Source organism: Anopheles cruzii, chromosome 3 (genome assembly GCF_943734635.1).
Source record: "Anopheles cruzii chromosome 3, idAnoCruzAS_RS32_06, whole genome shotgun sequence".
Taxonomy (NCBI): Eukaryota; Metazoa; Arthropoda; class Insecta; order Diptera; family Culicidae; genus Anopheles; species Anopheles cruzii.
The window spans coordinates 12,466,107-12,483,056 of NC_069145.1; the positions used below are offsets into that span (position 1 = coordinate 12,466,107).

A 16,950-nucleotide genomic window follows, 5' to 3' on the forward strand; every position below is an offset into this window, starting at 1 on the left:
CATCAGTGTTCGATCCAACATCCAAAACACGCAAAGCACTGCGAACACAACGTCGTAGTGAAACAACAGACCCGCAGAACAGAGGCAGAAGATAATCATTGGTGACTAAACGCGAGCGTAGGTGAATAATTATCGTGTTCCAGCATCGCGAGAGTTCGCACAATACGGCGAACGGTTTTGTTTGTGTAGCTGGCCACCTCGGGCTCGGTTTTGCGCAAAACGTAGAGAGTAGAAAAAAGCTGTGACAACGACGGACCGTAAACATGTCGGAATCATACGGTAAATGTTCGCTCTTGTTCTGCGCTCGTTCGCTCGCTGGTGCATGTAAAATATTCATTTTTGACCTTTTCCTGTTTCGTCCGTCCTTATTGCGCCAGATTATCTGTTCAAGTTTCTCATCATCGGTCGTGCTGGCAGCGGAAAGTCCTGTCTGCTGCATCACTTTATCGAAAACAAATGTAAGTTGCTGCCCCCGACTTGACCCCCTTTGCGTACGTACCAGTGTTACAGTTTTGCTGGCGCTGTGTGCACCGGACCGTATCGTCCGTGGCTTTGTGCGTTAGCGCGCTACGCTTACAATCGTGCCAAATGTGAAAGTTCAGTCAAAACAATGTTTGTTTGTATTTTCTCGTCCTTGACCGCTGGTCCGTCCAGTCAAAGAGGACAGCTCGCACACAATCGGCGTGGAGTTCGGTTCGCGAATCGTGAATGTGGGCGGTAAGTCGATCAAGCTGCAGATCTGGGATACGGCTGGGCAGGAGCGGTTCCGTTCCGTGACCCGTTCGTACTACCGCGGGGCTGCCGGCGCGCTGCTCGTTTACGACACCACCTCGCGGGACAGCTTCAACGTGCTGTGGAACTGGTTGAACGATGCGCGGACGCTGGCCAGCCAGAACATCTGCATCCTGCTCGTCGGCAACAAGAAGGACCTGGAGGAGGAACGCGAGGTCACGTTCCTGGAGGCGAGCAACTTTGCGCAGGAGAACGAGCTTATATTTCTGGAGACGAGCGCCAAGACGGGCGAAAACGTTGAGGAAGCCTTTTTGAAGTGCTCCAAAACGATCCTGGCTAAGATCGAGACCGGAGAGCTCGATCCAGAGCGGATCGGCAGCGGCATTCAGTATGGCGATGCGTCGACCCGGAATGCTACCGGCGGAGCGCTCGCCAGTGGACAAACCTCCCCGAGGAGCCGCCTACGACCAGACTGCGCCGGTGGTGGTGGCTGTCGTTCGTAGACGGTGTCCGGAGGAGGATGACCACACCACGCTGTTAAGGTTGGTAACGTTTGAAACCTTTCCTCTTGTTGGATTTACCTTTTCGTCCGGAGGGCAAATTGCTTCCGCCAAGAAGATACCATAAAAATATCGACCGTTTATGCGCATTATCAGTTACTGATAGATAAAACAAAACCGCCACTTGATAGAATACGTGATGCGATTGGTGGCGACAGTATCTTCTATCGGTGATCGAATCTCAAAACTGTGCTAAAAGGAAAAGGAAAACCCAAAAATGCCGTCGAACAATGAACGACCCCTCGACCGATTGGCGATTGTTTGTTCAGCTTAAGGAGCAGTATTCGGGTGTAAATTAAATTTGAACATTTATTCGGCATTCGTCGCGCCAAAGCCCTGCCGCCTTTCGGAACGCATTTGAAGAGTCAACCTGTGTCTGTGTTATGCTTTCTCTTATCGTGTTAAACTTTTGTTTGATAAATGAATCTTGCTTTCGGTGCATTAGTTATTTTTCCTCTTTTTTCCGTAGCAGAAGAACCCAAGCCACTAGCTGCACCAAGGTGTACCTGAAAACAGTAAGGTTATAGAAGGTTGCTTTTTGTTTTGTTTGCATTTCGGTTTCTTATTGTTTCTGTTCTCCATAAAATGTGCTTGTCCGTTATCGCTAACTAGGTTTCAAATTGGGTGTTTACTTTCGTGCGGTGTGCGTACTATCAGCTGCTGTGTGAAAACACACGCGCTTAGGTGGAGGTTAAAATTGATTACAAACAGTGTGAGGCAGGCAGGACCACAGAGGGGCCGGTGCGGCCAACGGAGGACATATTGTACATTAAGGTGCCTGGAAAAGCATGGGTCGAGTGATGGAACGAGAGAATGGAGCGTAAACGGAATCACGAGTGAATGCGACAATTTCCAAAACTATTCGGTTGTCTTGAAACAACAAAGCTACCCTTTCACTCACAAACCGTAGCTGTTGAGACTAAAGAAAGGCCGATTTATACACTATAGATTAGGATTCGCCGGGTGGCGCCGGAAAATAGGACTAAACTAAGATTAGAGCAAATGTGTTTTTTTATCTATAACAGCGGATAGAGCCGTATTTACGTATGTTTCTTATTTTATTATACAAAAAAGAGTTTATTCATTCGGAAGCAAAAAACGTTCACCCTCAGTAAATTGTCTAATAATAAAACTTTGCAGTTGTCTACTTACGGCATGTTAGAAGCGCTTCGGAATAGAGTTGAGTAAAAATCTGCTTGAAGGTGCTAGAAATTCTACCTGTGACGTCCGCTTTGTAAAAATAATCATCGGACTAGACACTAAACCTTTCCCTTTATTACTGTGTATTAGAAAACCTGAGTTTCAGAGTAATACAAATAAATATTTAAACATTAATGTGGCAAGTAAGTCCATAAAAATACGATGACAAAACAATAGGTCCCGCAAGCGAGTTGCAAACGGTTGAGTAGCGTTTAAAATCACCCGCAAACCCGATAAAAGCTCCGAAACATAAACTTGAAGCGTCAACGCAAAAGCTCGATTCCGCTTTCCCGGTACACAAACCAGTGCTCGGACTAGAAAATTCAAAGTCAAAAGTTAGAACGATTTTAAGTCCGGTCCGTTACGACTTCACTGCTACTTTAGTCTGTGCAATCGATTCGCACAGACAAATCGTAACGTGTGGACAGCGAAATTGCACCGACTTTTGACGTTGTTGGCCATCGCCGTAGTTTTAGAAAATTAAAGCAGGCGAGCATTAATATCTGTCCAATTTCCATACATATGTGCGTGTGTTGATGGTGGTTTGACATGTTGACATGTTGATGCGCGAATTTTTTATGGAATTTATCGAAATTTAATCATTGCTTCGCTTTAAAAGCCATTTCCTCGACCACTGTGACCCATAAGTGAGCACAACGTCTCGGGTTTGCGACGCAAATCGGAATGAAATCGTAACGTGTGGACACTCCACAGTTTGCTACGATCCGATAACGACTTTTATCTGCGCAGACTAAAGAAGCAGATCGGAGCGTGTGGACCGGGCTTTAAATAAAGATTTTAAACAACGATAAAGCACAATAACTGATCCCCAACGGTGATCCCCAACAATAACTGATCCCCAATGGTTGATTTTTGGTAATCGATAATCTTCGATGATGATGGTAAATCGATGATCGACTGTGAATTACTTAAAGGCTGCGAGACAGAGCATGTAAGTCAACAACGCTGTACAACGTAATGTTTCCTGTAAAAGAATACATAATAATTATTCTTTTTAGGTTTTAACACCAAATTTCTGGAGTGGACGGTATGCGGATAGAAAAGTATGTATCTAAAAGGGAAAAGGGGTCGGAAACTTCTTTGTTGAAAATCGAAACACAATTTGCGTCGAGTATTGCTGCATTGTGATAATGCATATTCCACAGATCTTCACGGGTTTATTCACAAGTCTGTAGTTTTTGACGGAAGGGCGGAAGCATAAATTGGGAGGTTTATCGATACACCGTTGACAAACAACACGTTGCCTTCATAATGGATCCTAGTGACAATTGTCTTTTCGAGGAAATATCCTAGTTTTTTGCAAACGCCGCCAGTGTCAAATTAGGAACTTTATCGCGCTCCTGAAAACTTCTTCGCGCTTATTACCTGTTTTTGTCTTCCCCAAATCTACTTTTTGGGCTTACAACTACGGCACACCACTGTATCCGTTGAGGAGCACTTCGGCAAAACCAGTCGGCCCGTTCGCTCCCGCCCAGAAACTGAATTACAAGCCAGGCCGAACGTTTCTTGATGCAAAGGTTAGGATTGCGAACATTTTCGAACCTGACTCAAAAGACTTCCAAGCCAGAGCGCGCCAGAGTTTATTTCAAAAATTCAAACTAACAGTTGCACTCGTGATCGTCGGCGCGAAAAGACGTGATCTTGCGCTCGTGGTGCGTGTGCATGGCTCCTCCTGTGTGTCTCGCTGGCCAGCCGGATGTTGTTGATTTGTGCGTTCTTGCGCCTCTCTCCTGGTGTCTCTCTTGATCTGGATCGCGCGAGAGTGCACCGGCTGCCGAATATGAGTGAAGCGTGATTCGAACGAACTAACATCATCACGGCACCACTCAGAAAAGTGTCTCGTGGTTGCGATCACATTCGGAATCATCCAGCGGCTCAGCGACAACTAGCCTACGCGGCCATCGGAGGAGTTCGCTGGAGGCGCCGGCAACGCACTCAGCGCCAAGCATCGTAGCGCCCGGCACAAGTGCGAGCTTCAACCGCTTTTGGCGGGCCGAATGGTGCGCCCGAGGAAGCTGTGAGTACCGCGTGGTGCGGGCACACGTCCGGCGTGTGGCCGGGTGCTTTGGGCGTTCAGCAGCAAGTGTTGCAAGTACGAGCGGCATTCGCCGGTGTATAGGAGACTCTTCGACCTTGCCTTCGCGGCCTTGCCGGTCGATGCGTGTATGGTGGTGCTGCAAACAAGATAACCGAAGCGAAGTAAGGCGGTTCAACCGCAGATGCTTGTAATGTTATACCACAAGAAAGTGCCGGTGCCGGTTGGGGTGTAAACTGTGGCTAAAGGCTTCGATGCTCGAAGGAAGCAGGAATCAAGAATCTTTCGGACCGACGGTGATGTTGTGCCCAGGCAAAAGATCATTGTTGCGCTTGCCGTGTGTGTGAGTGTCCTGTGTGCTGGCGAACGCTGCTCACAGCAAAGTGTTTCACGTGCTCTCTGTGGCCCGTTTGTGTGTGAGTGCACGCGCCCGTCAGGGTATTTGGGGCTGCTATCAGCAACCTTTTTTTTGGGGCGTTTTGACATTTCAATTGAAGAAGCTGCGATTGCTGAGCCGGAATCGGGCGTAGCGTTTCGAAAGGTAAGTGGGCGAGTGATAGCCGAAGGATCTTGAGGGCAGTTCACTGACGTTACTAGGGAAAGTACCAGAGCGGTCGAGGGCCGTGCGAACGATTTGTCGTGGCCGAAGAATTGTTTCTAGAGAACGCGGGCGGCCACACGGGTTCTACCTGTCGGACCGGTAGGAGCGCAGCGGAGCGGCAGGCTGTGTTAGGGATGTCACAAGTTTTCAATTCTTCTTCACCGCCGGGACCGCGGATCGGGAGAGAAGCGTTTTCGTTTTCGCCACACACTTTTTGCCATCCACGCTTTGTGCGAAACTGGTTTGCTCGGCTGGAGGCGCTCCCCGGCCGGCCACCGAATCGCCGGCAAACCCCATGGCCGAGTGATCCTCAATGCGGCGTTCGGCTTGCGTACAGGGTGGAAGAAAAGCGGCCTGGTCTATGTGTGCTACGCATACGCCGCGCTCGATGCTCGTTCCGCCAAACCGCGGAGATCGGATGATCGAAACCGACGACGGACTGTCTTTTAAGTTTAGCCGAACCAGGTACGGCACTGCAGGCGCTGGTAACCGGTTGCTGCGCCCAGGGTTCAGGTCGGTTCGGAGCTCGTTAACACTTTGGCGATTGGCCACCGTCGATCGGCGGTGTTATTTACTTTGCGTAAAAACTCATCCCTCGCTAGCCCGGTTCTCGTGATGTGTTCCAGCTTTTAAAACGATCATTTAAAGGCGATCGCGATCCGGATGCTGAGGTAGCGGATATTGGCCATCTGGTGGTTCGTGGTTTGTGCAGGTGTCTAATTAGCAATCTAGCTAGTTCCCGCGAATTTTTATTAGTCCATCAAGTCCGTCCGTATCATGGACCGAATTCGTTAATAAGAAGCCTAAACACTTGTTTTAAACTACGAATATTGTTAATCTTGGATTGACTAAAAACTTCGATGCAAGTAAACAAGTATGTAAATTCCATTGGCAACGTAATCTATGCATTTTCTTACAACTTTCTGGAAATCTTTCGCTGATTTCAATGGTTTTGTTAAGCTTAATTCGTCGTCCCCCACAAAAAACAAAGGGTTGAGACCGGAATTGGAACGGATCGTGTGTCGAAATCAAGCTACTTGCTGGTCGGAGCGGATGCTTCGTCTACGCCCGTGACCGTGTGTATCCCTTACATTCCGCAAAGTGGAACAAAAATATGTGACAATAAACAAAATGCACCCTTTCTTCAGTGGCGGCCCCGGCGGCGGGTACAACATCGGAATGTATCCTCTCACGGGCCAATGTCGTGGCGTTTCGCGCAAAATTGCCCCGATTAAACCCTTACCATACCCGGGTGTGTGTGTGTGTGTTCAGGGAACCTAGAAAGCTGAGAACTTCCTCCGTTGCCGCCCGCCAACCTGCTGTGCTCTGCTGAGGTCGTTGTTTTGTGCGCCGGCTTGGCGCGTTCGTGAACTCCGCGGTCCGTTTGCTCCTGCGATGAGCCGATCACGAAGGGCCTTGCGATCCCATCCCCAGCGATTTCCCCCGGGGCACCGTCACCGCCACCAACCGGCAGAACATGACAGAACAGCACTTTCTCAACAGCAGCACAGTGACGGACGGTCTGCCCGGTCACCGGTGCGGTTTACGCGCTGCACACGCAAAAATACGCTGCTGCAAGCTGCATAAGCCGATCGGCCGTAACGTGGCGGCCCCAGGTGACTTGCTGTCCAGCGGTGGGTTCTTGGCGTAGGCCTTTGGCGGGCGAAGAAATGCGACCGAAGTGCTGATGCCATCGGTTTTGGGTCCGGCCGCCGTTCCACGCCGTGCCTTCGCCGAGGACGAGGGTAGGCAAGGTTTCCGCGAGTGAAATCGTATCCGAGAGCCTCCGGAGCAGATCCTTCGGCGGGTATGTGGCCCTGTTTGTCCACCAAACCGACCAACCGACCGGCGGTGGATTAATCAATGGGTTGTGGTTGTGGGAATCGCAATGCAGCAACGGCCGGCCGGGGACCGATTCCGGTCCCACTTTTTGGGGTCCTATTTGATGATCGTACAACAAATTTATGTTCGTCATCATTGTTGGTTGGTGGCAATGTTTGCCGTGACTTTGATTCGCTTTTCAGCGTGCTCTTCCTGAGCTTCGTATTTTTGCCGCTTGGGTGGACTATTTTTATGATGGTTTAATGAAATTTAAAAAATGCTTACCGAAAAATAGTACATACTTTTCATTCAACAGTAAAAATTCCCGGTTGTTTTGCCGTCGGATTGTTGACCTTATTCAGATGGAATTTTAAACGAATTCTGCATCTCATTTCGCTCCGCAGTTGTCTTGGCATTGAAACAGCGGCTGGTCGTCGGTTTGTGTGAGTCGTAAAACTGTCACCGCCTGTGAGACCGGCAGGTGCACACGTGACTTACGCGTTGCACTTGAGGAGGCAGCTCATGCAATTATTTCCAATTAGCCATTAACCCAAAATGTGCGCACCGATGCACCGTGCACTTCGTGCGAACTTGAAACTGATGACGGCGATCGTTTGAAACCCAAGGGCGAACCTTGGTGTGGGGGGGACGAGTGGGACCGATCGACCTGGGGATGTGATTTTTGTTCGGTTTTTCTTTAATACATTGCATTTCAAAAATGCATACTTAATTTTCTGCATTAAACCATTGAGCTATAAACCAAAATTTAGATCGACCGAAAGTGATCGATATCGGTGCTCTGCTTTCCAAAGGTTTTTCTCACTCTCGGCACTCGCCCTGCACTGTTGTGTCCCAAATTCACACACCTTAGGCGAACGTTAATCCGATTGCTCAGCTGTTCTTAGCCACCAACAGCCGGCCACATATCGCTGGCCGACGCGTGCGTTGTTCCGCGTTACCGCGTGTCTTGTTTTGTTTGCCCAAAAGAACATTAAAATAAAAACGATTATTTTTATTTTCCTTGTTTTGCTTTGTTTACTGCTCTCCTCTCGTTCCTGCGCTCCCTGCGCGGGGCCATGAATTTGCGGAATATTTACGGTTTTACAACAAGCCCCCCGTTGCCGCCGCCCAGGATTGTATTTTTAGTCGCATGTTTGCGACTTGCTGTCTGCCAATGTGGTGGCATGTCGAAGGTTTGGCTTTTTTTGCTGACTCTTCCCGACTCTCTGACTTTTCCGATTTCCCGTAAATTTTCCGTGGTCCATTTTTGCTTTTCTGCGTTTGCTCTCGCTCTCTCTCACGCCGACAGGCCGCCGCAATCGAACCCGCCGCGTGCGTTGTTTATCTCGTTTTCCCGTTGGGCGGTGAAGAAAAGTGAAGAAATCCCTGGAATCAAAATAGAAATTTGAATGATCGCGGAAAAGTGGCCTCCCGACATCAGACGGCGTCGGCGGCACCTCGGGCGTTGCATCATGCATGCGTGCCCGAGACGTGCCGCGATCGCTGATTGATCCAGCTGGGAAAATCCAGCTGGTTCGGTTGATGCGATTGATCGTGGCCCGCGTGAAGAAAACGGCTTGGGCCTGCCGTTGGTATTGGCACGGCACGCACCATGCGGCTCCATGCCGGCGGAGTTTTCAACGAGTTCATCTGCCGCCGCCAATCACCGCAGTTTATGGTCTTCATCTGCCTGTCAGGTCACGAGATATTACTCAATATTGTACCCTCGCGGGACCAGAGAGCAGCGTAAGAATTGAGGCCGCAAAGAGCCGGCCCCCGACGGAGCCTGACCGGTAGCAACTCCCACGGGCGCCAATTTCCATCGCGCCTGGCCGAGCGCGCCCGTGTGTAATCGTAACCGCAAATAGAACACCAAAATAAAAATGGGCAAAGCAAAAACTACGCCAACGCGTGACGATGGCGGCGGGGGGTGTCTCGTTTTGGGCGGTGGACCAGCCGGGCGTTGCCATCGTGATTCCGCAGGGAAAACCAATTAAATCCGTGCGCGCGAAAATAACTGAAACACGATGGCCGTGCGTGCGAAACTACGGGCCGGACGACGGGCTCCTCCCTCCGTTATCTTCCCCGCGTTGTTATCTTTCCCGCGCGAAGATAACGGAAAAGCGATGGCCGTACGTGCGAAGGGGCCGGCCGAAGCTGCGGATTCCCCCGAAGCGGGTTGTAGTGGTTCCGAATTTAAAACAAAACGTTTGTTTGAAAAATTACAGCACATTCGACTTATGCCAAGCCTGCGTCATCCTGGCGCTACACGACGCTGTAAACGAAAGGGAGAACTTTTATGGGAACATGGTTTTGAAGAAATAAAGAAAAGCCGTTCAAAATTTGCCATTCTTAAAGAGGTTGCACGGGCGCGCTTGTTGCCGAAGAAACTCACGGTGCCCAGCATCTGTGGCGCCGGTCGAGAAAGTAAAAGAAACAACAACACCCCCATCGGGAGTAATTAATATTGCAGCGAGCCACCGACAACAGCGCGAGATCAGCAAATCTGTTGGGGATTTAAATTCTGGCAAACGGCGCCCGAAACAAAAAAAAACAAACGCAAAATCGCACGCACCCAGTGGGCCATCTCCCCAGACGCGCGCCACGGATGCTGGCGGATATGTAACCGGTGTTACCGGTGATGTTTCGGCTTTTTATGATCGAATTTCGAAATGCTTCCGCGGGCGCCCGCGCACGCACACACACACGCACCGACTTGGCTGGCGCCCGGGCATTGTGCATTGCTCATAAATTATCGCGACAGCAGCATAAACAAATCTCCTGTGTTTTTGGCGGTGGTGTGCGTGGTTTTTTTTCGTTACGCTTTTGCCGTACTGTTCAAATTGATTACAGTCGAGCGGCGAAAAAAGGTTTACTGACCGCGCTCGTTCGTCGGTGGAACGTTTGTGCATGTTTCTTCTCCGCTGGGGACTTACACTTAACGTCTTGATTCTTGCGCTGCGCGTTTTCACTGGGTTAAAGGTTCTTTTCTTTTCGATTTCGATTTTTCGACACCCTGTGGTGCATTGGTGCCTGTTGCACTTTTACTTTTTCACTCCCCGCTGATCACTTCAGTACCGGAGCAGTATCTCCAGATTATTCGAGGGGGTTTCTTTATTTGCTTCGGGTTGGCCACATGTTCGGGTTCTCGGAGATCTTGCCCGGGCCGTCGAGCTCTTCTTCGCCGATGTAAATCAGCTTCCAATATTGACGCTGATCCGCGTTGTGTTGACATCTTTATTGGGCCGTAGACTTTTCGGTGTGTTTTTGGTGCCCCCGTTCTTTTTCGTGGCGTCTTTTCAATCGGCACCAAATTACTTTCCACTCGACGTGTGAGAAGATAACGCGGTGAATCATCCCTGCGATGCAGCGACTGTGGTTGGCCAGAATGGGGGTTTTGTTCGGTTATTTAAAAGGGCTCCACGCTGAGCCCAAAGTTTCATTAAATCCGGATCGACCGTCAGAGCATCTTCTTTCGACGCTCTGTCATTGTCGTCATAAACGCAAACGACCCGGGCTCCATAAAACCATCTTTATGTACCGCGCCGGAGTTCAACATCCTTGTTAGAACCATTGTCCTTGTGGGGAAGAGTCTCCCGGGCATCGGTGTGTCTGTTTGTGCTGGTGGCCATCATAAATCATATGCGCAATCGTGTTACGGGCTAGCAATAAAAAGAACAATTACACGCTCGATTTGTCACTTAACCGGCCGAGGGATGCATGCAAAGTTTCCTGGACGACCCAACTGCTTCGTCTTCGGGACCACCGTCGTCTCAGCAGCATCCGCGATGAATATGCTGATGATTGACGAAGTGTGCCGCTTTTGATCCCGTTTCTTCCAGGTCCCTGGTGTCCTGTGTGTCCCGGCCCGGATTGTTTCATAATCATTTATCTCAATTGCCACGCCAATTGCACTCAGAGGTGGTGTCATTAAGTGGAAAAACATAAAACGATCCACGCTCTCTCCGGCACCAGAAGGCAAGAAGTAATTACAACGCAAACGCATTTTGCGCCCCCCCGGGCACACTTGTTGCAAGGGATCGAATGCATCGCCGCCCGGCGGTGGTGGTCCTTCGCGCTGCTGATCTTCACAAGTGCCCCGCGATGATGGTGCGCGTCTTGAAAAGACGTTCATTTGCGGTGGATTTTCGCCTTCGCCGATAGAAAACATCCGGCGCCTTCGCCCGATCGGCCCGTGTCTCCAAAGTGTCTGGTGGCCAATGGGAGGCAAGCGAAGCGACAGCGGTAGCATGTGAGGCCGCTGTGTCTCCGACGGCGGCAGGAGTGAAAGCAGTGTGAGACAACCATTAATATCAATTTAAAATCCATTTTGAGCGTTTTTCAATTTTTTGCTCCACCCGTCGTCCGGCTCCGGGTAATGGAAATTTTCCGTGGGATGTGCACTCTATTTGATTTCCGATCCACGTCGCAAGCCTTCAGACGTGTCAGACGCACTCCTTTCCTTTAATCCTGCTGCTCCACTTTCGCCCGAGTCGGCGACATCGGATTTTCGGATCACAGTCAATTAAGGTTACTCCGTTTTCTGCTTGTCTCGCGACCTTCGACTGCTAGTTGATGGATTTATGATGGTCAGCCGTTCAATTGGACGTTTTGTGGCGATAAAACTGGCGTTCCCGTACTTTACTTTGGGGTAATTATCAATCAAGCGTAACGAAGCGATATTGTTGAAGTCGCATGGAGAAGCAATTGTGGAGAAGAAATTATCGTTCAAAATGGAATGCACAACCCGCTAAAGAGGGCTTCTTCCAACGGTCTGCTGCTCCCTGGCATCCTTGAGCAATTTTTTAAATCCTTTCCTGTGTGGGAACGGCACAGCATTTGCCCTTCGATTGACTTCCGGTTGTTATTTCGACGATCGTAGCGATAAAGATGTCCCCGTCAGAGATCAACAGCCACGCCACGCTGTGCTCTGGCGTCTTGGGTCGCGGAGGCAGCCACTTAGTGTCCGAGTCACTGACCGCGAACGGGTGGAGTGTCGATCATAAATTCATTAAAACCAGCGTCGGAGCCAGCCGAACCCGATCGTGAGCGATGCCCCGTTCGCGGATCCCGCCACTTCCCAAATGGAGATGTTCGGAACTGCTGATAGATTTGCAGGCTGGCCATCCGAAACACTGGTGATTTTGTTCAGCGGACGGAGCGCCACGACGGCTGCTCCGTAAGCACATTCTGGTTACCAAAATATCGAGTCCCCTGCGTCGTGTGTTGGTGCGTGTTGTGTTGCTCGAGTTGTGTTTGAGCGCGCTGTTTATCGTTGTTAGTTTTATTGCGGTTGCGTTTGGATCGCTGCTTTGTTGGCCGCCGAGTTCTAGCACCCGTCTTCAGCACCATTTCAACATCCTCCCCGCGGCTCTGGCCGGTTCTGCTCAGGCCACGCGAGTAATCGATCCTCGACCAGCAGCGGCGCAGCTGGAACTATACCGTCGACTTCCGGAGTCGGCGTCGGGTGCGAACATACGTGCGGGGAACGGCTCCGTGAGCGCGTTCGAGTTGTGGGGCGATGGGGTAACTTATGGAGCTTGGTTGGAACGTGTTGGTGGCAGAGGGACAGGGGAATGCAACTAGTCCAAACAAACTGCTGTTTTGGACAAAAACCGCTGCTCCAACAGCCCCAGACCTACTTTCGTGTGGCATCAATTAAGGGCGGACGGTGGTTGCGGTAGCAGCGCGCCAGTTGCCAGTGCACGGCGTAGAAAATGAGGAATAGTAAAAATGAAAACAATAAAAGAAACATGATAACATCCTCGGAAAACATAACCCGCTGCGTCCGCTGCCCGTCACCGTTGTTCGGCCACCATCGAGCCGAGCCGCGAGGTGTGCAATAAATGGACGTGCCGCAAAGTCTGGCCACCGGGGAACGGCTGGCTGGCTGGCTGGCTGTTGAGGTTTTGGGCCAAGCTTTACAACCTGCGTGGCGCAACTCAACGGCGACCAAGTCCGGGTCGGGGACGCCGATCCAGTGGATCGCTCCAGAAAATTCACTCAACCACTAACGGTGGATTCGTTTGGGAAACTATCAAGGCTGCAGCTCCTGTGAGAGTTCCGATTCGCGGAGTCCGTCGGGTAGTCGGTTCTATTCCGTAGGTTCCGCGTGTAGGTTGGCTGGATAAAACAGGCCCCCAATAAAGCATGGGACATCAAAGACATTTGTAATTGGGCGAATTATAAATTGAAGCCATTAAGCCGTAACAGCGCAAAGCGGTTTTCTTTGGTGCATACCGCGCACCAACTACTCCGGCCTAATGCGCTGCATTCATTCAAGGATCTCTAGGCCCGATCTAGACGGGGAATCAAGCTAACCTACCTGGGGCAACTAGCAACAGCACCCAGCGGCGTCCGCGACTCTCCTCAGCCTCCCCAGCGCCAACGGTAGCTCGGCTCTGTTTATCCAGTTGGTGCTGCTGACGCGTTCTGTTGCGCGGGATCGCCGGTTGTCGCATGCGGCGGCTTCAGACGGGACTCTGCTAAACAAGATTGCCGCCTTCGCGGTGCCGATTATGCCCGGGCCCGGGAGATATGACAAGATAAACGCGCAGACGCGGGCCGCCGCGTGTAGTAAAAGCCGATGTTGCTCTGGACGAGGTTGATAAGACCTGCTGGTGGGGCTGGTACCCCGTGGTACCCTCTACTGGGGTGCATTATTTCCTATGTCAGCCCGCCCACACCACCACTGGGTCATTGCCACCCGCTGAGGGTTAGTGAGGCGGAGTGGGGTTTCCGTAATTTGGTACAGACCGCTCTCCATTTTTTTTATGCTGGCCTCGGACTCGGAATGCTATTAATATCTTGTAAAGCGCACAGCACTACAGCTATTAATTGATGAATTTTATGGTCCTTCATCTCGGGCTCTCGCGCTCTGTGGGCAGCGATTGATGGCGTTTTACGACGTTACTGTTTCCAGCGTACCGTTCTGCGGTAACTGGCAATTTACTTGGTTTACTATCTTGGTCCGGGACCGTTATTTTGTTGTAGAAAGTATGTGGAGCGAACTCACAGATTTAATGGAATACCCGGCCGGACCCTGGCGTTGATTCAATGCTACCTGTCTTAAACCACCGTAATGACTTGTGCTTCGAAATGATACGGAGATCACTTCAAGCTCATTCGTTTTCTTTTCGCAAACTAATCCCGCTCACGGTATAAATCATTCGCGTGGCGTCGTGTCGGTTCTAACCCGATATTAAATTTACGATGACCATGCAGCACGTTGTCGCTTCATTTTGGCAATTCGCCTGACTTTTTGGCTGCCGGCTCCCCCACACAAAATGGTGCCACAAAAAAGATAAAGAAACGCCGTGGCCGTTTACGGGGTGCTTCGTGTAATAAATCATAACGATACATTAGTTCCCGCGGGTCGTGAAACTAATCTGATTATCGGCGTGATTTATCGGTCCGACAACGTCTTGGGCACGCTTCTGCGGGTGAGTTTTGGAGTTTCCAAAGATACGTAGGTTTTCGATAGAAATAATCCAACCAAACCGCGGAACGTCACTTTCTTTGGGTAATTTCTTCTTCAGCTGCCGGACAGCATTTTGAGTTGGCGTTTTGCGAGGACCATCTCATCGATTAATCGCAAATACGGCTTCGGATCGGGTGCGCGATCGTCGATCAAATGATGAAACCCAGAACCGCGCGCACGGAACCAACTGCCAAGCACTTGAGCCAGAAGTGCGCCAAAAAGTGTACAAGTGTGTATAAGTGCTGCTGTACCCTGCGCCGAAGATGACCTTCAACTTGGCGGGTTGTGTGTGTCCCTCTCTCTCAAGACGCTTGCTCTTCTTGTCTTGTCTATTAGGTGGTTCTGGGATGAGTGCAAACTTTTCCATCGTTTTTTCGACTCGCTTCTTTATCGCTGAACGCTTTTGCAATCGTCTCTCTCGGTCCCTCTTTCGCGGCGCTAATAAATCACTGGCCAAGATCAAGAACTCCGGAGATAGCGCTCGAGCGCACGCTGCCGGGGGAGTGCTATAGAGTGTTGGAGGGAGTGTGGAGATTTTGGGTTATGTTTAATAGATTAAACAAAAAAATGAAGAAACACGCCATAGCCTACAGGAAGTGATGCAAATTCAGGCCTGATGGCCTTGCCTCGTGTTTGGGGTGTCCGCCGATATATGAGTCATCGGGTGGCTTCGGAAAAGTATCTAATTTCACGGACGACTTGGTTGAATATGGGCGTGGAACCTAGGGATCCGGGTAGAGTTCTTCCCGGAACCTCAACGGCCTGCAACGGTCGCAACTAGGCGAAGTAGGGGTTGTAGAAATAGCGCGGGGGATACAACACAGCATCTCTCGAGTGCGGCGAACCGTTCGGTCCGGTGTCCGGGTGGCTCTGCAGCGGACCTTCGAGTTGGACTTCGACAGGAACTCCCAACCTCTCTGATAGGCGCTTGTTGGCACTACACGGGGCGACAGCTGAAATCTGAGACGCGAGAGCTCTGACATCGCCGAAGGTTGGCGTACGGTAGGGCGGCGCGAGAGAGTGCATAGACTTGTCCGCCGGCCGAAGACCTGTCAATATCTGCCATTCACCGGCGCGAGAGCGCGAACGTGCGCGAGCTCCCCCGTCAACCACCGAGCCGGAGTCGAGTGGAGAATGGAGAATGGGGTTGAAAAATGAATGGACTCCTCGGGGCCGAATGGTATGAATGGTGGTCCGAGAAGATGCTGGGCACGGAACGGCCACCATCGTCGCCCACGTTGTTTTCAGCGATGGAACTGTCAAGATAGGGTTACAGGTGCCGGTGCCGGTGCCACCTCCGGGAGGAAGGTGCATAGAAGTGATAACTAGGTTAGGGTTTGTTCAAGAATGTACCGTTCGTCAATTCCTGCCCAACTTGAGTCCCACAAGAATTTCCGTCAGTTCCACAGTCTAACGGTAAGCGGGAGCCATCTGGGTTCACCACCCGACTACGCCCCTGAAACGTCGTGCTTTGGCTCTAGGTCGTCCGTTTCTAAAATTATCAATGCAGGTTGATTTACGAAGACATATTTACACCAACATCCGTCAACAGTTTTTACACTTCGCGCGCTTTCTCCTTTCGGGCCTGATAGGGACGGGACTGCTGATACCGCAACTGGGCCTACGCTCCGTGAACATGAATAATAGTCGCCACACTCAGGCCACCATAAAACGGATTACGCTCACCACACCGGGCGTCGCAGCAGCGTTTCGGTTCACCAGGAAAGCTTCGCCCTCTTCTAATCTCACTTACAAACAGGCGCCGGCGACAACAATGTTGGGCCGCCGCGGTCAACAGACGCGGCGGGTGACGTGGTTTTTACTACTCCCTAGAAAAGCGATCGTAAAACGATCGCGTCATATCGTTTATCTCAGGAATATCCGATTCGTTGCTGGCTCGGGCTCTCTGCAGCAGTTTTGCCCAGCCAGCGCCATCACGCGTGGCCACGTAAAACCGGAGCTCTCGCCTAGCTCGGAGCGTTATCACACGCTCGCCAATTATGACGCACCACGTTTGTCATATGTTTTCTGGATCGATGTCACCGAAATGGGGGAGCACGCACCCAACGACAACAAAAAAAAACACACAACAAACCGGTACCCATCGGCACTCATGGCGTGGCGCGAAAGCGATTGCATAATTCGTGGCAGATATAACCCACGGTGCGCACGACGCCGATTACTGCCGCGGCTGCCGATGTTCGCCATATGCTAATCAGGCGGTCCATCGGGGTGGGGTTGGGTTGGTGGGTTGGGCCCAAAGTCGCTCTGGATCGCCCGACTGGTGGGACCTTTCCTGGGCCGAGGATCGGTCTCGATCACTCGATCCTCGTGTACTCCATCCACTCACGACAACTTCAGGAAGTCACGTGAGCAACAGGTGGAGCCGGCCACGACCGACCGGCAAGCTCCTGCTTTGCGAAGCAGGTTATTCGCTGGCCGCTCGGCAAATTCGGTTATCGCCCGCGTTCACGTTCGTCGTTGTCCCCAGACTACATGA

The 16,950-nt window shown here is 51.0% G+C and overlaps 1 protein-coding gene across 1 annotated transcript; it reads left to right on the forward strand.

Moving 5' to 3' along the window:
• The first annotated feature begins 98 nt into the window (after positions 1 to 98).
• LOC128274575 (ras-related protein Rab-4B) lies at positions 99 to 2,616 on the forward strand. Its single transcript, XM_053012812.1, has 3 exons — positions 99 to 279; positions 378 to 458; positions 655 to 2,616. The coding sequence occupies exons 1-3, from the start codon at positions 264 to 266 to the stop codon at positions 1,233 to 1,235; spliced, it is 678 nt and encodes a 225-aa protein (XP_052868772.1). The 5' UTR covers positions 99 to 263; the 3' UTR covers positions 1,236 to 2,616.
• The last annotated feature ends 14,334 nt before the right edge of the window (positions 2,617 to 16,950 follow it).